Source organism: Sorex fumeus, unplaced genomic scaffold (genome assembly GCF_029834395.1).
Source record: "Sorex fumeus unplaced genomic scaffold, SorFum_2.1 ptg000008l, whole genome shotgun sequence".
NCBI classification, from domain to species: domain Eukaryota; kingdom Metazoa; phylum Chordata; class Mammalia; order Eulipotyphla; family Soricidae; genus Sorex; species Sorex fumeus.
Window position 1 is genome coordinate 74834079 of NW_026606065.1, and position 24786 is coordinate 74858864.

Genomic DNA, 24786 nt, shown 5'->3' on the forward strand with positions numbered 1-24786 from the left:
TAAGTTTGCAACTGTACCTCATGATGTCTCACTATTAAAAAATTTTTAAAAAATAAATAAAAATAAAAATACTGTTATCCATTAAGAATCTTAGTAAATTAGTCAAAAAAATTTATGTATTCAAAATTTTTTTTCCTAAAAAAACCTAATTTCTATAAGCAACTACTACGAGTCAAATGAAAATTAAGGAATCAGCATAGCATATTGCTCTGTAGCTAATTTTAGAGTCATTACTTTCATCTGGCATGTCTCATTTAGTACTAAACCAAGAAGGCATTTACGGAGAACAGAGAAACCAAAATTCTAAATTAAACCTGTCTAGAGAGAGCAATGCACATCTATCTTTCACGATTACAAGAGTTCTGCTCCTGCTACTTTAAAAATCAATCTTGGGTAGCCTTAGAGTCATGTGTTAGACGAGATGGGGCACATTCAGGACGGTCTGGCCGTAGACTGGAGTCATGGGTTAGAGGGTGATCAAACGTGCCTGGTCGATGTAGAAAGCTGTGCCCGAGCGAATCTCGCGGCGCTGCTTGAGATCGGTTTCCGTGGTGTCCCTGGACAGTGCGATGTATTCAACCTCCCGTTTGGTCAGCTCCTGTGCAAGAAAGAAAGTGTTGCAAAAATAAAGTCCCAACATAAGCTTTAAAGTCAGTTATGCAACAATGCCTCTGCCATATTAATTATGGATTAAATCCCCATGTCTCATCTTTAAGAAAAATATAATAAATTGGGCATTTATTGAAACATGCAAATACCTCCTCTTAGGACGGCTTTTATTACATCCAATACTTTACTGTCTATTACTTAAGTAATAACACAAATTAGATCTTACTGGTTTGTTGGGGGTTCTCTGGGTAGTCTATGTATAAACTATACAACACAGATGAGTGAAATCATTTGGTATCCAATCTTCTTCTCTAACTTATTTGCTTACATGATACCCCAGTTCCATCCAAGTTGCAGAAAACTACAAGAGTTCATCTGCTCTAACAGCTGTGTAGCATTCCATAACTTCTTTACTCATTTATCAGTCCTTGGATGATTGGATTGTTTTCATATCCTGCCTCTAGTACTTAGTACTGCAAAGAATACAAATCTACATACATCTTTTCAATCTAACTTTTATGTGTTCTTGAGATAGCTGCTGAGAAAGACCTTGGGATTACTGAGTCATATAGAAGCTCTATTCTTAGGTGTTTTTGGTGGTGGTGGAGGGGGTTGTTATTTTGTTTTTTGTGGGTGCCGCCCCCCCCCCATTTACAATACTATTTTTTTTTGGCTTTTTGGGTCACAGAGGTTACTCCTGGCTCTGCACTCAGGAATTGCTCCTGGCGGTACTCAGGGGACCGTATGGGATACTGGGAATCGAACCTGGGTTGGCCGAATGCCAGGCAAACACCCTACCTACTGTGCTATCACTCCAGCCCCTATAATACTATTAATACTGAAATGTGAATATCAATTCTTAGGTTTTTAAGAAGTCTCCATACTTTTTTCCAAAGAGGCTGTGCCACATGACATTACCACCAACTGTAGAAATGGGCTGTTTTATTTGTTGTTGATCCTTGTGACTCTACAAAACTGTGAGCCTTTTGCTGAGCTTTCAAAAGTTTTGTGACCTTACTTTGGATATTAGCTCTTTATCTACTGTGTGGTATGCACCACATCTTAGACCCTCACGTGATCCTTCAACCCAGTTGGCTGAGAATCACCAGAAGGCGACCCCAGGCCTACTGAGCACCCCATGGACATTTCTACGAATTAATTATAAGCCACCATCAATTTATTTCTATTAAATTTCTCACTGGTAGTGTAGGCTTGATCCCAGATTTCTGCCTTTACAAACACAATCCACTCTGTCTACTTACAAAGCACTGGATCTTTTCTCATATGATTATAGTAGCCACTGCAGAGATTTATAAGGCAGTTCAGGCTAGTACATTTTCAAATATGTAAAAATAGGATGTATTTTTACATCCTAAAGTTGCTTCAGCTCTATTTTGCAATTTGAATTTCTGCCTGCTCTTTTTTTTTAAAAATAAGGCTTGGTACATACAGACTTATATTGTCAACAAAACCCTTATTCTTCCAGCCCAAACTCAACCCATAATCCTAATGAACTTTGTCTTATCAGAAATGAGATCTTATTGATATATGATAGTCTTTGAAATGAATAAAGTAGAAACTGCAGCTTAAGATTTAAAAGGTACTAAGCCTGGGATTATTAGTAGCCAACTGTATATTCTTAAGTAGGACACTGCCAGGTGTATTAATATAATGAAGATAATATTACAGTAGCAATTACACAGCATACACTTTTTGAGATAAATAGTAAGTATGTTGTTTAGAGGGAGCTAGGTTCTGATTTTCCCATTGCATTTTTAATCATTCCTGACCCATATGATTTCTAAAGTGCCAAAATGAATTCACCACTGAAATTAAAGAGCACACAAATTTTATGTCAATAGCATAGCAATTAAATTTTCAATATCAAATATCAAATAAACACGGAAGAATCAAGATTTTTCTCTTCATCATAACAAGTAACTTTGAAACTAAAAAAAAAAAGATCATGTTTAATCATAAAAACTAGGCCAGAGAAATAGTGCAGGGATTAAGGTGCTGCTGTACATGTGACCTAACCCTGGTTTGATCCCTGGCACCACAAGTTCCCCTGGTTGCCAGGAGTAGCTGCTGAGTACTGTGGGTGTGGCCCCAGCCCTCAAATAAATAAATAAATGTTTATTTAGGTTAATTTAAAAAACAGTATAAAAGTCTTGTAATTTTTTTCTCAAGGTCAAACATGAGTATTTCAATTCATTTCACAGCAATCTCAGAGATCTGCAAATATTTGTGAGGATAACAAAATGGCAGAATGAGAAAATTACATGAGATCTGGTCCCTTATTCCATCATTTACTAGACAAATAAAACTTGAGTGAGTAAACTGTGAAACTGATCTTATCATCTACTTGAGAAGAAAAAAGGAGCAAAGATATATAAGAGATATTCTAACTTCAGGCTCCCTGTAAAAACCACATAATACCCAAAATTCAAGAAAACTTTCATTTCTTATAAGGGGTAGCTATATAAGAATGCTCCTGAGTAGTATGAAATTAAGTTTTCTTTTATAAACTCCAGATTGATGATTCTATTGCTACTCGGTGTCTAAATTTAGGTTTTTTTTCCTTTCAACTCAAAGTAGAGAATTTTTTAGTTACTTAAAAGATAAATTTGCTTCCCAAACAAATTACTATAAATTCTTTCTAAGTAAACCAACCAACCCTACATATCGACATTTTTAAAGTAAGACAGACCTGATATTTTACTAATTTCTTAAACTTAATTTCTTTTACAACATAGTTTACCCATGGTAAAACCCTCAGAAATTCAAGAGTTCACTCCTCACCAGGTACTGCATAGCAATTGAACGTCGAAGAGGCCCAGGAGGACCAATCAGAAAAATATCTTGCCCTAGAAGATCCTTTTGCATTATCCATCTTAGATGTTGAACTACTGATTGTGCCACAGAGTCTGAAACTGTGAAAGGAAAAAAAAAAGATCAAATAAGACAACCACTTATTATATAAATCTCCAAACAAAGAAGATAATGAATCAACACATATATATATAAAAACACTGATACACATATAAATACAAATTTATAACTAATGAATTTTCAGCTAGTGAAACAAGTTTTTCTACTAAAAAACCAGTTACCAATGTTAAAAAATAAGTCAAAATATAATACCACAAAGAGTCACATAATACCAAAATTAAAAGCTTATAAGAATATACAGACATTTGTTTATAAGTAGCATGAAAATAATAGATTTTCAAGGGTGAGATGAAGAACTAGTGATACTCAATCAGAACTCCGTAATTCAGTCCTTCTGTTCTAAAAAGGGGTTATGACCACTCCAAACAATCATTCATTATTGTAGTTTTAAAATTTTTCAAAATACATTGCAAATAGATTTGTAGTAATTTTTAGATCTCTCAAACTTCACAGAAAATTGATGCATAGTTAGATAACTTAAAATAACTCTTAGAAATTAAAAGTCTATATGCTACTCTTTTAAGAATATAAGACTAGCCAGTTCTTCTAAGTCTACTCCGAAATAATTTTGTCTAAATGTATTTTCTAAAATGTTTAAATACAATTAATTTGTTTCTCCATTTGTCAATTATCCAGAGACCCAGTAAGTTTATTCCTATATACACAAGAGACATTTCTGTCTGTGTGTATCTGGATACATATATAGACTACTGATAGCAGTGCCAGTCAAAATAAAAGTGAAGAGAGAACAAAAGATACATAACAGAATAAACACTGTCCTCCCGTTGTTCATCGATTTGCTCAAGCAGGCCCAGTAACGTCTCCATTGTGAGACTTGTTGTTACTGTGTTTGGCATACTGAATACTCTCGGTAGCTTGCCAGGCTCTCTGAGAGGGGCAGAGGAATCGAACCTGGCTCGGCCAGGCTGGCTGCATGCAAGGCAAACGCCCTACCGCTGTGCTATCACTCCAGCCCTACATAACAGAATATTATATAGAAAGACTCAATATTGTACTTTTTAAAAATTAAGCACACTGATGTAAGTAGTGGTTGTTCATTCTGGCATTAATATTGAGTGAAAAACATGAAGTGACAAAATAAATCACATGGTAATATTTTGGTAAAGCTTAAAATGTAGCAAACTGATCTCATTAAAAATACATACATATGAGATAAACAGTGTATAGAAAAGTGAAAAAGCAATAAAATACTTTTCCCTTCAAAGGCTTTAGGATAAAGAATACTTGGATATGAAATAAGAGTTTTGCACAGTAACTCACCATTATTGGTAATATTTTAGTTCTTAGATAGGGTTGGATTATAATGTTTGTCTTATATATAAACATAAAGGTCTAATAGATAAATCTTTTGTACTAATTAAATATTCTCTACTTTTTTACATGTTGTCAAAATTGCTTGGTAAGGTCATAAAAATTAAGAGATCAAACTAAATTACCAAGGACTAATGGTGTACTTTTTATTCTTCTTGATAAGAATAGTTCCCAAATTATCTTACTCTAGTTCAGAGCTCAGACACCTCCCCAAAAGAAAGTAATTATTGAATAAAATAAAGACATTTACAATAAAAGTACCTGATTTGATCATGGTGGGAAAATCACATCAATATTTAAGACAGGTTGGGTGAAAGTCAGAAACAGAGTATGAGGGGCAGGGCACTTCCTTTGCATGCAGAAGACTCAGGTTCAAACCCGCCCCCCACCGCCCCCTTCACCCCCCTCCCGTCCCATCAGAAGTGATCCCCAACACAGATGGGTGTGATCCCAAAACAAAAAAAGACAGACTGATTTTACCAGGCTACTGAGCTCACATAAAAGATGTTTTTAATTCACCTAAACAATTGCTTACACATCTGAAAAATCAGGAGATACACTATTCTAGTGGAGATGCTGCATTTCTTCTGTCCCTTATGCATCCTCTATAACATACAAGAGGGTAATATTATCCCCAAAGGGGGAAAAGTGGTCACTGTGGGGAGCATGAGAAAATTTCTTAGCTATTATACTGATAGCTCCACAAAAGTGACGCCATGCATTAATAGACAGCCAGGATGTCTGTGGTATTGAAGCTTCACAGGTGTGGGAACTAACTGGAAGAGAAATGTCTTTAGAGAGCAATAATAAAAAAAAGATTAAGAAGCACTGCTTTAAGGTCTGCAAATTTAAGAACCTATCAGAGTATCAGAATGCAAGGAGCAATTCACCTGAGTCTAGAGAGTCATCCTCATTTATATCTCCCAGATGTTCACTTAATTATTTATCTTCCTACTTCAGCTTAAATCCAAGTTTCTGATATACAATCCACTCATTCCACCTGAGTCAGTCTACTTATTGTTTAAGAATAAAATAAAGTAAGGTTTTAGAAGCTCTAAGCTCTAACGCAATGTCCCCTATGCAGCATATGTGTTTCCTCTCCTTTCTGTGCTAACAATCATAATAATTTAAATACTGTTGCTTTGGGGTTTTTTGTTAATGTTTACCCAATTCCAGCTTACTTTGGCCATGTGCCTTCCCCACACTATTCTTAGTTCTCTGTTGCTCCTTTGTATTCCCTTTGGCAATGTGCCTGGAGCATCCATTACCTGAACTTGACTCTTTAAAATATGACTATTACTGAAGTTCTAGGAGGCAATGCCAAGTTGGTCTCTTCAGCTTCTTCCTACCTTTTTTAATTTAGAACAATTTGTCACTACTCAAAATTAAATGACAATTTGGGTCTAGAGTAGCACTTTCTACTGTGTGTTGAATGACTTGACTTTGGAACTATATTTTCAAGATTTTTGAAAACTGAAGGCAACAATTCCTAATCATATGGGAGGTCTGTCTCTTACATGCTGTGAACATTAATAAAGTTCTGAAGTCTTAGGAATAATTTACCTTTCTTTTTAGAAAATGAGAACAAAAGTCATACCTATATTCACAGACTGCTTAGCATAGCAATATACTTTCTTAAGGGGCTGGAGCAATAGCACAGCAAGTAGAGCGTTTGCCTTGCACATGGCCAACCCGGGTTCGATATCCAGCATCCCATATGATCCCCTGAGCACTGCCAGGGGTAACTCCTGAATGTAGAGCCAGGAGTAACCCCTGTATTGCTGGGTGTGACTCAAAAAGAAAAAATATGTATTTTTTTTTCTTAAATATGAGAAAGCAGTATGAAGTTATTTAAAGCCAGAAGACCAGGAATGTGCACAATCCTAAATGTCTTCCACTCACAGAAGTGTTCTCTCAGTGTGACAAAAACGTATGCTGACAGACAGCACTGAGGAAATACATCAATCAATAAAATAGTAGCAGGAGGTTTTAACACCTCACCCTCATCACTGGACAGATCAACCAGACAGAACCTCAACATAGAAACGAAAAGCTTTAAATGAGAAACTGGAAGACTTGAAATTAATAAACATGTATAGCAAACACCATTTCCAAAAAGCCAAATATAAATTCTTCTCTAGTGCATGTGGAGCATTCTCCAGAATAGGGCACATGGCTGTAGCACAATTCAACTGTTCATAAAGTCAAAGAAATACAAGTCATACACAGTATTTTTTTGGAAGACAATGTCATAAAGGAAGAAATTAACAGGAAGAAATCAGAGTGAAAAGAAGAGAAGAAAAAGGGCCAAGAAAAGCTCCAACATTTGGAAACTAAACAGCATATTGTTAAACAATTATTGGGTCAAAGACAGATATATTTGATCATATCAAATATGATATCATAGGATCATATCAACAGATACCGGAAAGAAATATAACAAGATATATTAGTAAAACAAAAAGTTTCAAGAAAGTACCCTGATGGAATGCCCTGCCACAGAGGCAGGATGGGATGGGGGGATGGGGGGTGGGAGGGATACCGGTATTAGTGATGGTGGAGAATGGGCACTGGTGGAGGGATGGGTACTCGATAACTGTATAATTGAAACCCAAGCACAAAAGTTTGTAAGTATACAACTGTACCTCATGATGTTTCACTAATAAAAATTTAAAAAGAAAAAAAAGAAAGAAAAGAAAAGTACCCTGATGCAAAGATCCTGGACAAAATCTTGCCAAACCAAATCCAACAACATATCAAAAGAATAATTCACCATCAATGTGTATAAGGTATATTAAAATAAAATTTATCTAAGTGAAGAAATGGGATTCATTCTAAAGATGCAAGGGTTGTACAGCATATGCATATCAATTAATATAATACACTGTATCAACATAAGACAAAATCATATGAACATATCAACAGATACGGGAAAGAAAGGCCTTGACAAGATTAAATTCCATTGATGATAAAAATCCCTCAAAAAATGACAAAAGCCCTTCAAAAACCCATAGGAATAGAAAGGATGTATCTCAAGATAGAAATAATCATTTACAACAAATATACAGCAACATCATATTCAACAGTGAAAAACTGAAAGTCCTCTATCAATAAGGCACAAAGCAAGATTTCCACTTCTCCACTATTATTCAATATAATTTTAGGAGAATTTACCATAAGGATCAGGCAAGAAACAGAAAAAAAAACATACAACTTGGGCATGGAGAAGTTCACGGTCACGGGCCTCCCGTTGTTCATCGATTTGCTCGAGCGCGCCCAGTAACGTCTCCATTGGAGACTTTGTTGTTATTGTGTTTGGCATATTGAATACATCACGTGTAGCTTGCCAGACTCTGCCATGCGGGCGAGATACTCTCGGTAGCTTGCCGGGCTCTCCGAGAGGGGCGGAGGAATAGAACTCAGGCCATGTTGGCTGAGTGCAAGGCAAACGCCCTACCGCTGTGCTATCACTCCAGTCCATGGAGAAGTTAAACTATCATTATTTACTGATGGCATGATAATATGGATAGAAAACCCTAAAGAATCAACTAAAAAACTTCTTGAAAACAATAAACCAACATAACAAAGGAAAAAGCTTCACAATTCTGTTGCATTTCTTAATATAAAAATAAAAACAAGAAGACAAAGAAATCAAAAAGACAACTACACTTAAAATAGCAGTTTAAATACAACTATATTTATCTATTTGCAGTTTATTTTTGTGACTAGTGATATAGTACCTATACCATTCTTTTGCATTTAGCTTACCAGTTTTCCAAACACCATTACTGAGAAATTTTATGCTCTCGGTTTCCCTGTTGTAAATTAACTATGTACTGTTTTATTTTTATATTGAATGTGGGGTGATGTGGGAGGGGTCCCAAGCTGAAAGAATAAGAACCCTGGAGGCCATTCCCATTGACACTTGGAATACTCAACAAGGTGAAGCTACAGGGTCTTGAAGTGCAGAAGTCCACCAGGGCTGTCGCAGCAGTGCTCTAGGCCACCATAGCATACCCATAAGAGCCTAGGAACTGCCATTCTAGGCCTCAAACCAGGGCTCAATGCATGGAAAGCATGCACATCCTGGCCTCCGTGTTATCTCCTAGTCCGATCTGTGAGGGTTTCTCTCTGGGCTTTCAATTCTATTCTATTGGTCTAAGTGTCTGCTTTTATTAATCAGTTAAAATCTAAAAAATAAATAAAAAATAAAATCTGTACTCCATCTGCACAACAAATACAATAAATGTACTTACTTAAAAGGTTGTCATGAGGATTAAATTCAGCACTTACTAGAGTATTCAGAAATAGCTAAGTAGCATATGAGTTTGTTAAATACTCGTCATCCCAATTTTATAAAAAATCAGAGTTCTAAAGGTAGTGCCATCTGTTCACAGTTGATAAGTACATAAACCAAGATGTAGATTTGAGATGTTTTGAGTTCAAAATATGTGTTTCCACATGCTAGGGGAGAAGGCAGCTCAGATAGAGAAGGGAACACCAAGTAAAGGGTGTTGTGAGGATCCTCCCAGAATGGGATATGCATGATGAAAGTAGACTGTAGACCAAACATGTTTGCCACTCAATGCTTCTTTTGCAGACCACAACACCCAAAAGGAGAGAGAGAACAAAAGGGAATGCCCTGCCACAGAGGTGGTGGGGGGGGGAGATGGGGGGATGGGGAGCGGGAGGGATACTGGGATCTGTGATGGTGGGAAATGGGCACTGGTGGAGGGATGGGTATTTGATCATTGTATAATTGAAATCCAAGCACAAAAACTTATAATGTCCACAACTGTACCTCATGGTGTTTCACTAATAAAAATTATATATATATATATACATATATATACATACATATATATATATATATATATATATATATATGTCTCTCCCCAGCAGCCGAAAACCTCCACACTCCACACTCTCAACCATGCTCCTGGCCAGACTCCACTCATCGGAAGAGCCTCATCCAGGAATTAATCTGCTGAAAAACTCAGGTACGCAGGTTTTGTGACTGAAATCTCCAGGCTTTCAGATCTTAGTAATCTCTTATACAAGGGCTTAATGGCTCTATGGTGAGATACAACAATCTTTACTAACTTGACAAAAACATTTTTTGATCATTCTTTTAGCAAATTAATAACAACAAGCAACATAAAATAAAAAATTATTGAGGGCCTCCTATGGGGGAAGACTTAAGGGTGGTTGGAATAATTGGAAATAATGATGGTGGGAAGGTGCAATGTGGTGAAATTGGTGTTGGAATACTGAAATGTCTGTAACTAATGACCAAATAAATTTAGATTTTTTAAAAGTGTATGTCAGCCACTAAGTCCTACTACCCTTCCAACCCTTTTCAACAGGCCACCACTTCAGGTCCCAAATCTTCTTTACACCATGGACCTATGAGACTACATCAAATTTCTGACCATTAGTCCAAATTCTTTTGCTTCCAGGAATCCCAATAATGTGTTTTATGCCTTTATTGAACTTTCTAATTTATTCTGGTTTTTTAATATTATGTGACCAGAGAGATGACTCCTCAAAATAATCCTACTTTTACTTACTCATATTTGCGTTTATGTTGTTATGTTCAAGAAAATATTTAATTAGTCAGGAAATTGCATTAAATTACTGAAAGAAAGCATCATGTACTGTTGTGTAGTGTCTGTGGTGTATTTTACATTAATGTTTCAAACTAGCTGTATTTTTAGGATGGCCTCAAGAAAACATGAGTCATACTTAAAAGCATTCCAGAAATAGAAACAAGATGTGAGACTGTACATTACGAACATCTGCAAAACAAACTGCCAAGGGGCCATGCATAACCTAGTATAAACACAGCCCTGTGCAGGAGAGAAAGCCCCCACTTCAGAGCTTTCATTCAAAGATAAAACCTTCCAGGACTCCACAGAATAATAAACTGATGTCAGAAAAATACAAGAGCTTGAATTTATTCTCTTATTTCCTTCTCTATGTTAAAAAAAAAGTCTAATTCATGTTGTACTAAATTCCTTATCCAATTCTTAGTACTTGCATTTTTTTAAAGTACTCTTTGCCCAAGCATAGTCAGGGAAGGACTTTAAAATAATTCTATCAAAGAAATCAAATTACAACTTTTTCTCTTCCCACAGACTCAAATTTATCACACATATAAAGAATAAATTGGGGGCTGGAGCAGTAGGGCGTTTGCCTTCCATGTGGCCGACCCGGGTTCGATTCCCAGCATCCCATATGGTTTTCTGAGCACCGCCGGGGTAATTCCTGAGTGCAGAGCCAGGAGTAACACCTGTGCGTTGCCGGGTGTGACCCATAAAAGCAAAAATAAAAAAAAGAAAAGATTTAAAATGTCAAAAATGATCATTCAAATTACAGCATAATAAAGTCTTCAAATTTCATGACATTTTTAGTATCCCAAGAGATTAACAACTAATGGCCCACAAAAGCCTTTGAAACTGAACAGGACAGTTTGGATCTCTTATCCTGTCCTTTATTAGTGTTCTTAGACAGCTATGCTAAACCTTCTAGGATTAAACGTCATTATTTTCAAAAGAGATGTAAGATTTCACATATGGTTATTGTGAAGGTTAGAGGTAAAGTATCTTAGCCAATAGAAAGAGGGTATAGGAGGAAGATATTAATCCCCTTTCTTCCATCACCCGTAACATCCAATATCTAAAGTACATCCTAGACAGCAGGCTGCAAAGCATGAAATTGGGGCATCTAGGTTTCCTTTCAGATTGTCTGCTCCTAAATTGTCTGCTCAGGTACTCCTTGAAGAAAGGTGAAAGAAATCCAATATTTACTATTCCCTACCTGCTACAGCTTATGTTAAATATATTTCCCCCGTTATTTCATTCCTACAAAGTTTCTCAGAACCCCAGGCCTGTTATACACCCCACACATACCCAAACCTTCTCCTTCTACCATACTACAATGATAGATTTCAAAAGAATAGTATGTACAGGCTGGAGCGACAGCATAGCTGGTAGGGCATTTGCCTTGCACACAGCCAACCTGGGTTCAATTCCTCTGTCCCTCTCTGAGAACCTGGCAAGCTATCAAGAGTATCCCACTCACACGCCAGAGCCTGGCAAGCTACCCGTGGCGTATTCTATATGCCAAAAACAGTAACAAGTCTCACAATGGAGACATTACTGCTGCCCGCTCGAGCAAATGGATGAACAATGGGAGGACAGTGCTACAGTGCAGTGCAGATTTACTTACTAAGCTGTCGCCAATCTAGCATGTGTTCTGTACTTGGATATAATAGGCATGGGGAAAAACATAAGAGTACAATATACAATGTGTTTAGAACTGGTTTCTTATTATTAACACATGGGCTAACAGAACTTAGAAATATAATCATTCACACAACACTTAATTAAGAAAACTAATATTTATTTAACACCAAAAATACAAACATGAATACAATAAAGTCCCTTGAAGATATCAAAAGAAAACAGCATGGAAATCTTGTTTTATATAAAACCATTCATCTGAGGCCACCGAGATACTACAAGGATTAAGATATTTGCCTTGAATGTGACCTACCTTGGTTCAATGCCCAGTACCATATATGGTCCCTAGGCATCACCAGAAGCAACTACTGAGCACAGAGCCAGGAGCAGCCTTTGAGATCACAGGTATGGCCCAAAAATTCATTATGTCCCCCACAAAAAAAAACATTCATTTCTAAAGTACAATGATGTATCTGACCCAAACCGCTGTAATCAAAGCCAAATAAGATTAGTGCTGACCAGCACATTATGGAGATGAAATTCACTTTCTCTTAAAACTGAAAAACTAAATCAAATAAATTAACTAGAACATATTCAGAGATTTTTAATTATAGAATGTATGCATATTTTCTTGTCTTCACATAGATACACAGGAAAAAGACTTTGGAAATTAATAATATAGCACATATTATATAGCATAAATATGGTCAGAGTGAATGAGTTCTCAATGCATATCTTTTTTTATACTGTTAGGATTTTTTTATTCAAATAACTATCACTTCAAAAAAAAAACCTTTTAAAATCAAACTTTCAAAACTATTCCATCTAAGAAAATATATATCTAATGCTTCATGACAAACATCACAAAATAACATAGTAGATATACACACACACACACATATATATAATTTTTTTTCTCTTTGGGTCACACCCAGCAATGCCCAGGCATTACTCCTGGCTCTGCACTCAGGAATTACTCCTGGTGGTGTTTGGGGGGAACATATGGGTTGCCAAAGAACGAATCTAGGTCGGCTGTGGGCAAGGCAAATGCCCCACCCACTGTACTATCTCTCCGGCCTAATAGATATTTTCTCAAATGATGCATGCGTGTAGTCATTTAAGAAAACATTGCTACATTTACAAAATATCAACTAAAAGTATGTTCTCTGATCAAAATTAGCTTAGAAAGCAACTTTGAAAATCTACAGATATTTAAAATAACACATCTTTAAACATGGTTCAAAGAAGATTAAAGGGAAATTAAAAAGCAACATGAAATGAATAAAAGTAAAAGATGTAACAGAGTTTATAACATAACTCTTATGAGAAATTTTTGCCACTAAATGCCTATTGGGAGGCAGTTTCAAATTAATGGACAAGTTTCTGCCTCAACATTCTAGAAAATGAACAAATGAAACTCAAAAAAGTAAAATTATACTGACTAGCATTTAAATCAGTAGAAAACAGAAAATCAATTTTTAAAAAGTCAATAAAAATAAAAACTATTTCTCAAGAACATCAATAAAATGGAAAAATCTCTAGGCATATTGATCAGAAGACACAGATTATCAAAATTAGGGATGAGAGGGAGAGAACAAATGACAAGTAGCTCTTAAAAAAACAATAAGGGATATTACTGAAAAATTACACGTCAATACATTCCACACTTCCAGTGAAAGGCACAAATTATCTGAAAGAAATTTCACTTTAAGTCAGCTGTTCTTGAAAGTAGATAAAGGGATATACATGACAACCTCTCAGTACCTATATTGCAAATCATAATGATCAGAAAAGAGAGCGAGAGAGAGACGGAGAGAAGGAAAGAGGAAAGTGGGGTGAGGAGGGAGGTGGGAAGGGTGGCAGGAGGGAAACTGGGGACAACTGTGGTGGGAAATGTGTTCTGGAAAGGGAATTGGAACATTGTATGACTGAAACCCTACCGTGAATTACCTTGTAACTGTGCATCTATCTCACTGTGATTCAATTTAAAAAGAAAAAGTCAGCTGTCCTTTAGCAGACACATAAGAGATGACTCGATGATCCTCACGTATCAGGGAACATATAGTCCTACTGGGTCTAACTGTGATCACAGCCATTTGTGCTCCCCGACACTACCCCCCCCCAACCCACACACAAACAAAAATCAAGAGACAGAAAGAGATAACTCTGATTCTACCGAGTTATCAGCAGTCTAAAATCCAGGACAGCAGCCCAGCCGAACTCTGATCTGACTTCCAGTCTCCGGAATCGTAAAATATTGCTGGGGGTGGGAGCAGAGCTATAGTACAGTGGATAGGATGCTTCCTTTGCACCAGCCAGCTTGGGATAGATTCCCGGCACCTCATATGGTCCTCAGAGACCACCAAGAGTGATCCAGGTGCACAGAGCAGGAGTAACCCCTGAGTACCACTAGGTATGACCCCAAAAACTTAAATTCTGCTAATTATAAGTCACCAGTTTGTGATTGTTATAGAAGTTGAAACACAAACAAAATATGCAGATAATATTCCTTATATACAGATGTAAACACTCCAAAAAACTTAACTGAATTCATTTATATAAAAATCACAGCACATCGTGACCATGCAGAATTTATTCCAAGAATGCACTTAGCTTAACATTGAAAATCAACGAAAGTAATAGACCTATTAACATCAACGAAATAGAAACTGCCATCAAAAGCCTTCCCAAAAACAAAAGCCCGGGCCCAGATGGATTCACTAGCGAATTTTTCCAAACATTTAAAGAGGACCTGCTGCCAGTCCTTCTCAAGCTCTTTCAGGAAATTGAAAAAACGGAAACTCTCCCAAACAGTTTCTATGAAGCCCATATCTCTCTAATGTAGTAGTAAAGTAGTAGTAAAGGCCCTCCCGTTGATCATCAATTTGCTCGAGCGTGCCCAGTAACGTCTCCATTGGAGACTTTGTTGTTACTGTGTCTGGCATATCGAATACGCCATGGGGAGCTTGCCAGGCTCTGCCGTGCGGGCGAGATACTCTCGGTAGCTTGCCGGGCTCTCCGAGAGGGGCGGAGGAATCGAACTCGGGTCGGCCATGTTGGCTGCGTGCAAGGCAAATGCCCTACCGCTGTGCTATCTCTCTAATACCAAAAGGAAACAAAGATATCACGAGAAAAGAAAACTACAGGCCGATATCCCTGATGAACACGGATGCGAAGATTCTCAACAAAATACTAGCAAATAGAATTCAACTACTCATCAAAAAGATCATACACCATGACCAAGTAGGATTCATCCCAGGGATGCAAGGCTGGTTTAACACTAGGAAATCAATCAACATAATCCACCACATCAACAAAAGAAAAGATAAAAATCATATGATCATATCAATAGATGCAGAGAAAGCATTTGACAAGATCCAGCACCCATTTATGATGAAAACCCTAGCCAAAATGGGGATAGAGGGGACTTTTCTCAATATAGTTAAAGCCATCTACCACAAGCCTACAGCAAGCATCGTCCTCAATGGCGAAAAACTGAGAGCCTTCCCTCTAAGATCAGGGACGAGACAAGGATGCCCACTCTCTCCACTGCTGTTCAATATAGTATTGGAAGTACTTGCAATAGCGATTAGGCAAGAAAAGGATATTAGGGGCATCCAGGTAGGAAAGGAAGAAATCAAGCTCTCACTATTCGCAGATGATATGATACTATACTTAGAAAACCCTAAAACCTCTATCAAGAAACTTCTAGAAACAATACGCTTGTATAGTAAAGTGGCAGGTTATAAAATCAATGCCCAAAAGTCCATGGTTTTCCTATATGCAAATAGTGAAAGAGAAGAAAAAGACATGAAGAAAACAATCCCATTCACAATTGTGCCCCAGAAAATCAAGTACCTAGGAATCACCTTAACTAAGGAAGTAAAGAACCTGTACAAAGAAAACTACAAAACTCTACTTGAGGAAATAAAAGAGGATACGAGGAAATGGAAAAATATCCTCTGTTCATGGATCGGGAGAATTAACATTGTCAAAATGGCAATACTTCCCAAAGCACTGTATAAATTCAACGCAATCCCTATTAGGATACCCATGACATTCTTTAAAGAATTGGAACAAACACTCCTGAAATTCATATGGAACAATAAGCCCCCACGAATAGCTAAAGCAATTCTAGGGAAAAAGAAAATGGGAGGAATCAACCTCCCTAACTTCAAACTCTACTACAAGGCAGTAATAATTAAAACAGCATGGTACTGGAACAAAGGCAGAGCTGTAGACCAATGGAACAGGGTTGAATATACTGACGACCCCCCCCAAGTATACGAGCATCTAATCTTCGATAAGGGGGCAAGAAAAGTGAAGTGGAGCAGGGAAAGCCTCTTTAACAAATTATGCTGGCAAAACTGGACGGCTATATGCAAAAAAATGGGCTCAGATCTCTGCCTAACTCCATGTACAAAAGTAAGATCTAAGTGGATTAAAGACCTCAACATCAGACCGGAATCTATAAGATACATTGAGGAAAATGTGGCAAAACCCTTCATGACATAGAAGCTAATAGTGTCTTCAAAGATGTCACACCACTGGCCCAGCAAGTGAAAACAGAGATAGATAAATGGGACTATCTTAAACTAAGAAGCTTCTGCACCTCAAAAGAAACAGTGACCAAAATACAAAGACAGTCAACTGAATGGGAAAGGATATTCACCAACTACACATCTGATAAGGGGTTAATTTCAAGGATATACAAAATACTGGTTCAACTCCACAAAAAGAAAACATTCAACCCCATCAAAAAATGGGGAGATGAAATGAATAGAAACTTTGACAAAGAAGAAATCCGAATGGCTAAAAGACACATGAGAAAATGTTCCACATCATTAATCATCAGGGAGATGCAGATCAAAACCACAATGAGGTATCACCTCACACCACAGAGACTGGCCCATATCCACAAGAACAAAAGCAACCGGTGCTGGCGCGGATGTGGTGATAAAGGGACACTCCTTCACTGTTGGTGGGAATGCCGACTGGTTCAGCCCTTCTGGAAAGCAGTATGGATGATTCTCAAAAAACTAGAAATTGAGCTCCCATTTGACCCAGCAATACCACTCCTGGGAATATATCCCAGAGAGGCAAAAAAGTATAGCCGAAGTGACATCTGCAATTGTCTGTTTATTGCAGCACTCTTTACAACAGCCAGAATCTGGAAAAAACCTGAGTGCCCGAGAACAGATGACTGGTTGAAGAAACTCTGGCACATTTACACAATGGAGTACTATGTAGCTGTTAGGAAAGACGAAGTCATGAAGTTTACATACAAGTGGTACTACATGGAAAGTATCATGTTAAGCGAAATGACTCAGAAAGAAAGGGATAGACATAGAAAGATTGCATTCATCTGGGGAACATAAAGTAACAAAATAGGAAACTAACACCCAAGTATGGCAGAGATTAGTACCAGGAATTTTACTCAATGACCCGGAGGACAACCACACATGTTAGGGGAAGGGGGAGCTCAGAAAGAGAAGGGAACACCAAATAAAGGGTGTTGGGAGGATCCGCCCATGATGGGAGAACATGCTGAGGGTAGACTGACGACCAAGCATGATTGCCACTCAATGCCTCTTTTGCTGACCATGGCACTCAAAAGGAGAGAGAGGGAAATGCCCTGCCACAGAGGCAGGGTGGGATAGGGGCTGGGGGGGGGAGGGGATGCTGGGATCCGAGGTGGTGGGAAATGCGCACTGGTGGAGGGATGGGTGTTTGATCATTGTATAATCGAAACCCAAGCACAAAAATGTGTAAGTCTACAACTGTACCTCATGGTGCCTCACTATTAAAAAATAAATAAATAAATAAATAAATAAATTTAAAAAAAAAAGAAAATCAACGAAAATAATTCACAATATTAAAAAAATGTGATTAACGTACACAGAAAAGGCCAACTGACAAAATCTAACATACCATTTTGATTAACATCGTTAATCACACAATAAAAGAATATTTTCAGCTTAATAATGTCTATCTTAAAACTATATAATACTTAAGGATGAAACACTTGAGTGAATGATTTTCCCTATGATTAGGAATGAGATGCAATATTCCCCTCTCACCACTTCTATTCAACATTATTCTAGGGGTTTAGTATGTGGAATAAGAAAATAAAAGAAGGAGAAGAAAAATAAGCTTCCAGGCTGAAAGAAACAGAACTGTTTTGACTTACAATGTTTTTTATGTAGAAGGGGCAACGCAAACTAAAAAAACCTGAATGAATAATTGACCACGGTGTCAAACTACAGATTAAAATGTGAACCCACCCAACTGTACTTCTATTCTTGTTTTAAAAGTATTCTTTTTAACAACATCCAAAACATAAAATACTTGAATAACTGACAAACATACATTGCCTGAACACTGAATTTACAACAATACATTAATGAGAGAAATTAAAGAAAATCTAAAGAGATATATATCATGTCCATGATTAAAAGGCTCAATATTATACCCAATTCAAGGCAACCCCAATCACAATCTCAGCAGCCTTTACTTTGGGGGCAGTAGGGTAGATACTGACAAATGATCTTAAAATCATATACACATTCAAAGCATCTTTTGGAATAACCAAAAAACTTCATAGAAGAACAAAGATAGAAGACTAACATAACTTGATTTTTAAGACTTATTATAATGTAACATTAATCAAGAAAGTGAGGCACCAGTGTAAAGACAGAGAAATGGATCAATTCAGAAAGAGATTTACAATATATATTCTGATTACTTACAAAAATACAAAGGCAATTCAATGGAAAAACTTCATTTTTTTTCAAAGAATTGTGCTAAAACAATTGGACATACATATTCCAAAACATTAACTTCGACTCTAGCTAGGAGATAATGCAATGGAAAAGGCTCTTGCCCTACTCACAACAGACCCATGTTTTATCCCTGGTACCACATTTGGTTCTCAGATCTTGCCGGAAGTGATTCCTGAGTGCAGAGCCAGGAGTAAACCCTGAGCATTGCTGGGTATGGGCTCAAAATTTTTAAAAAGAGCACAAAAAACTTAAGAAAAAATATTTAAATACCTATCATGCAATACACACATTTCCATTCCCATTTCTGAGTAATTATGTAGGAAAAACAAAAGCATATATCATACTAACTTGTACGTGAATACTTAAAACAGGTTTACTCCAAGATCCTGAAAATGGTAACAATGACATCCATCCACAAGAAAATGGATAAGCATATTGTAATATTTATATTGTAATATTGTAATATTTCCATATGATAGAATAGTAATCAGAAATAAAAATGGATGAACAAGTGACACATACAACATGTATCCAAAAAGAATCTCAAAAGATCCTAAAATCCTAAACGAATCTCAAAATTATTATGCTGAGTGGCAGATGCTTCCCTAAAGAACACATCATAAGGAAAATTCTCAAAGAAATACCAGTTTGAATAAAACAGTTTTGATACAAGCACAAAAACATGAAGAAACAATATTTTTAAATACCAACTTTATCTAAACTATAATATGCAATTTTCACACAAAAGGCAAAAAAAGATTTAATTATTCACCATAACACCTGCTATTGAGACTAGAGAATAAGATTATAAGTGAAAATTGGCAATGGCCAAGGTAAGGAGTGACAAGATTTCAATGATAAAACAGCTAAAGAACCACTCAACTCTTTGCTTATTGTATACCAGGAACTGAACTAGATGTTGGAGCTACAAAAGTGTTCTACTATTCCAAACACCAGGAACACAGACAAATCAAACTGAAAGCTGATAGGTGGCTCTTGTTTTTGCTTTGTTTTATTCTGGGACTACACCCAGCAGTGCTCAAAGCTTACTTTTGGTTCTGTGCTCAGGGGTCACTCCTGGTAGGCTTGAGGGACCGTATAGGGTACCAGTTTGGCCGTGTACAAGAGAAGCACCCTACCCCTGTACTATTGCTTTGGTCTGAAAATGACTTTTAAACACAAGCATTCATTATCTTAATCAGACTACCAAGGAATTAAGAATTTTAACTTTGATGATAAAATACTGCTTTCTATGGTTTTTAATTAGATTTCCAGTCTTCCCACTTAAGCCTAAAATGTTTCTAGTCTGTTGCATCTGCCAGTTAGCAGGATTTCTACCATTCTAGTAAACAGATGTTAAATATGAATATCAGGAAACTATTTCCACTGTGACTTCCATTTCTCACACTGTAAGACAAAATTGACTTTGAGTACGTAACTCTGATAAAGGTAGAAGTAAAATAGCTATACCATTCCTCACTAATTTATTGTTATTCAATAATCTTTCACACCTATAAACCTCAAGACTTTTTCTGCTATACTTTCTAGTCCAGGGCTAAGTCTAAAGAAAATGAAAAGTAGCCTGAGACAACTGTGGTAGACTATAAAAAGAAAATCAAACTGAAGTCAAGAAATATGGACTTCACTGGTCATTAATTAGTCTTCTGATCTCTTTTTTTATGATACCATTTTCTTGGTTATAAAACAAATTTTCAAAAGGATAATTGCTAATATTCCTTTCCATAATAAAAATCTATCACTTTGTTTCATTTTAAAATATTAACTACCCCCAAAAGCAAAAACCTAATTGAAGTATAAGTACAGAAAGGAAAGTAATAGGGTATCAAACGTCAACAAAACAGTATTTCTAAAATATTTTTAATTATTCTAAAAGAAAAAAAATAGAACAAAGCTCATCAAAGTGTCCTCATAACCAAACCCACAATCTCTACTCAATCACATAATATCAAGAGTAAAGTCAAGAACTGGATATTCCCATTTGGAAATAGTTCTTAAGAGGAAAAAAAAGTTCAAAGAATATTTGAATACAGTACAGAAAATTAATGTATAAAAAGATGTCATATTATGCAATGCAATACATTTGTCCAATCAATATCAGCAACCACATAATGCCTATGTGGATATATAAAATAATGGTGGGCTTATTTTTAAGAAAATTTAGAAAAACTCAACCACTTTTCTTAATTTTAAGTTAGCCAAACTCCCTACATCCTTTTTCTCACAAATGGCCACAGCTGCTCATAAGAAAGACTAGTAGAGACAATTTACTAGCGGGTATAACATTTGTTACCATTATGTTCCTCCATCCCGTTGGTGAGCCCGGCAAGCTACCGAGATTATCTCGCCCGCACTACAAAGCCTCGCAAGCTACCCATGATGTATTTGATATGCCAAACACAGTAACAACAAGTCTCATAATGGAGACGTTACTGGGCCCACTCGAGTATATCAATGAACAATGTGAGGACAGTGCTACAGACAGCGCTACCATTATGTTAAAATACAAAACATAATAATGATGGGTATAGTCTAAATATGGCAGGAACAAAATGAACAAATAGCAAGCAATAAAATGCAAAGTGAATTTGAAGGCTACCCAACTGTATTCAACCCTCTTCAAAACTTTTAAATTCCATAACATTTCAGAAAAATGTCAATGGGTATGCTACTAATTACCAAACACACAAAAAGGAATTTTGATTCTGTGAGATGCATGAAAATCAAAATTAAATTTAAAGACATGAAAATCAGAAAGTGAAAGTATGTAAAACTAAAAAAAGTTGAACATGTTTCTGCCTTCTTGGGGATTTTAGGTAACATTTTACGGGAGTTTTGCTACATTTAGAAACAAATACCTTTTGAACCAGAGAAATAGTCTAGCAGGTAGGGCACAGCTAACAAAGGTTTACATATCCAGCACCCATGTTGTCACCCTAAGTACGCCACGAGGGCTGGAGCGATAGCACAGTGGTAGGGTATTCGCCTTGCGTGCAGACAGCCCGGCTGAGCCGGGTTCAATTCCTCCGCCCCTCTCGGAGAGCCTGGCAAGCTACCAAGAGTATCTCACCCACACGGCAAAGCCTGACAAGCTACCCGTAACATATTCAATATGCCAAGCACAGTAACAAGTCTCACGATGGAGATGTTACTGGGTCCGTTCAAGCAAATCAATGAACAGCGGGAGGACAGTGACAGTGAAGTACACCAGGAGTGAACCCTGAGTGAAGAGGCAGGAATAAGCCCTGAGCACAGTTGGGTGTGGCCCAAAAATAGAAATAAAATAAAGACTTTTTATAATTTGGAACATAAACTTAGCTGGCCACTTTACTGGTCTTTAGTCATACGTAAAATCAAAAAATACATTCATTCAGTAAATCCAAAAATACATTCATGTGGCTAGAGCCAAGGATAGGAACTACAGCATATAGTATATGCCCTGCATTTGTGAGTTCCTGGATTCAATCTTCAGTTCCATAAGGTTCCCCAAGAACTGCTGTGAGTACCCCCCAAAACAGTTTTTAAGTTTTACAATTGACATTATTGCTGATGTCCTTAAAGCTAGGACAGCCTTGTAAACTCTCACATAGAAAGGTCCGGACTGACAGTATAGTAGGCAGGGCACTTGCACTGTCCACAGTCATCCTGGTTTGGATCCCCCAGACCCCATATGGTCCCCCAATCACCAGAGGTGATCCCTGAGCACAGAGCCAGGAGTAGGCCCTGAGCACTGCTAGAACTGACCCCAAAACAAACCAACCCCTCACATAGTAAGAGACTCCACAAAATAATTTGTGGCTATGCATATTATCTCCATTACTGTCACTGTCCTCCTGTTGTTCATCGATTTGCTCAAGCGGGCAAATTATTATCTCCGTAGATCCCTTATAAAAAGAAGGGACGGATAATACCATCAGGCAATGACTATGCTTGAAGTGCAGGTGAAACTAAAAAGATCACATCTTTCAACAAAGCTTGATATCTGAAAGAAAATTTAAGTTTACTTGAAGAGCCTATTTTCATTTGCAATCCTATTAACCACCTAGGGGCACACTGAAAGTCCTAGATGAAATGTGGTACCAATTCATTTTTAAGGGTAAAAGTGAATTAAGACAAACATGTCTCTTCACCAGAATCTGAGCAGCCCTTAGTGATACATCCACTCATGGCATCTTAGACGTGAGATAATAGAAAATGAGAAGGACCAAGAACCAGGCAATTGGGGAACTGTCTGCATCCAAAACTTTTGTTTATTAAATACTACATGTCAGGGACTATCCTACACATTTCACATATGCTGTTTGATTCAATCCTGGCAGTGTGTCCAGGATGTTGAAATGATTGTCCTCATATTGTCAAGATTATTCAGAGAAGTTGAATGATTACAGAAATTCACACATCTAGACAGCAGTATGGTTAAAATTTTACATACAATTTGTCCCTTCCAAGCAGATGTTTTTCTCGAGAACTCAAGGACAGAAAAGTTTTGCTTTTTCTATTAAGTGGACATTATTCTTCACTACTAAAGTTTAAAAGATTAGGCACATTTTTATTTAAAAATAAGGGAAAAATAAGTGGAATCTTTTAATTATCATGTGCCTGTGGCACGTAAGATGTTTGTTAATCTGTTAATTTTTCTCTACGGCTAGAGTGATAGCACAGTGGGTAGGGTGTTTGCCTTGCACGTGGCCGACCCGGGGTTCAATTCCTCTGTCCCTCTCAGAGAGCCCAGCAAGCTACGGAGAGAGTATTCCACCCGCACAGTAGAGCCTGGCAAGCTCCCTGTGGCATATTCAATATGCCAAAAATAGTAACAAGTCTCACAATGGAGACGTTACTGGTTCCTGCTCGAGAAAATTGATGTACAACGGGAGGACAGTGCTACATACAGTGCTAATAAAAATTTAAAGGATTATGTCACTAGCTTAATATACAAGAAAGCATACCTATTATAACACAATCACAGGATGAACCTTAAATAATAATAACTGTCAAATAATGAACCTTACAATTAAATGACCTCAAAAGACAGGGAAGGACAGAGAAAAAGTTCAATGGATCGGGCACTCTCACCTTACAGGCAGGCAACTTGGTTTCAATCCCTGGCACTTGAGACTTGGGTGTGGCGCAAAAACAAAAGTCCCTGACTCCCACTTCTCGTTACAATGAAGACAACTGCTTAAGAATTTCACCTAGAACCTAACAACCTAAATAAGTCAGGTCATCAGTAAAACCAGTTCCTTAAAACTTGTTATTCAGCCAAGGATTAAAATTAAAATTCTTTTAAATAAACTAAATGACTGAAACGTAATCATGAAAGTTTGTAAATCTGCAACTGTATCTCATGGTGAGTCATAAAAAATAAAAAATTAAATGAACTAAATGAAGTCAATTATTTCAAACAGAAAGAAATAGCCCTTTCTAGAAGGGAAAGGACCCCTGCAAAATTTTGTCCTTGATAAATGGGCAAGAACTGTGCCAAGACAAACAAGTGGAACCTTTAACAAATTTATAATAGCCACATATGACTGGGATGAAAAACTCTACTGCGATGTCTCAGCCTCTGAGAAAGCCGACCTACTATCACTTTCACAATGGCCTTAACTGAATGCAGAAGGGTATATACTGCAAACCAGATGCCAGGGTGATTTTGTCACTGTCACTGTCCTCCCGTTGTTCATTGATTTACTCAAGCGGGCCCAGTAATGTCTCCATTTTGAGATTTGTTGGTACTGTGTTTGGCATATCGAATACGCCACGGGTAGCTTGCCAGGCTTTGCGTGCGGGTGGGATACTCTTGCTAGCTTGCCGGGCAGAGAAATCGCTTTTCTGACACATGCAGACCTTCC

The 24786-nt window shown here is 37.2% G+C and overlaps 1 protein-coding gene across 1 annotated transcript in view; it reads right to left on the reverse strand.

Moving 5' to 3' along the window:
* VWA8 (von Willebrand factor A domain containing 8) overlaps positions 1–24786 on the reverse strand; it is a 365156-nt gene that overhangs the window by 328022 nt on the left and 12348 nt on the right. Inside the window, exons 3-4 of the mRNA XM_056109482.1 lie at positions 3412–3542; positions 488–598 (exon numbers count right to left, since the gene is read on the reverse strand). Coding sequence (XP_055965457.1) covers positions 488–598; positions 3412–3542 — 242 coding nt within the window. The remainder of the gene's footprint in view (positions 1–487; positions 599–3411; positions 3543–24786) is intronic.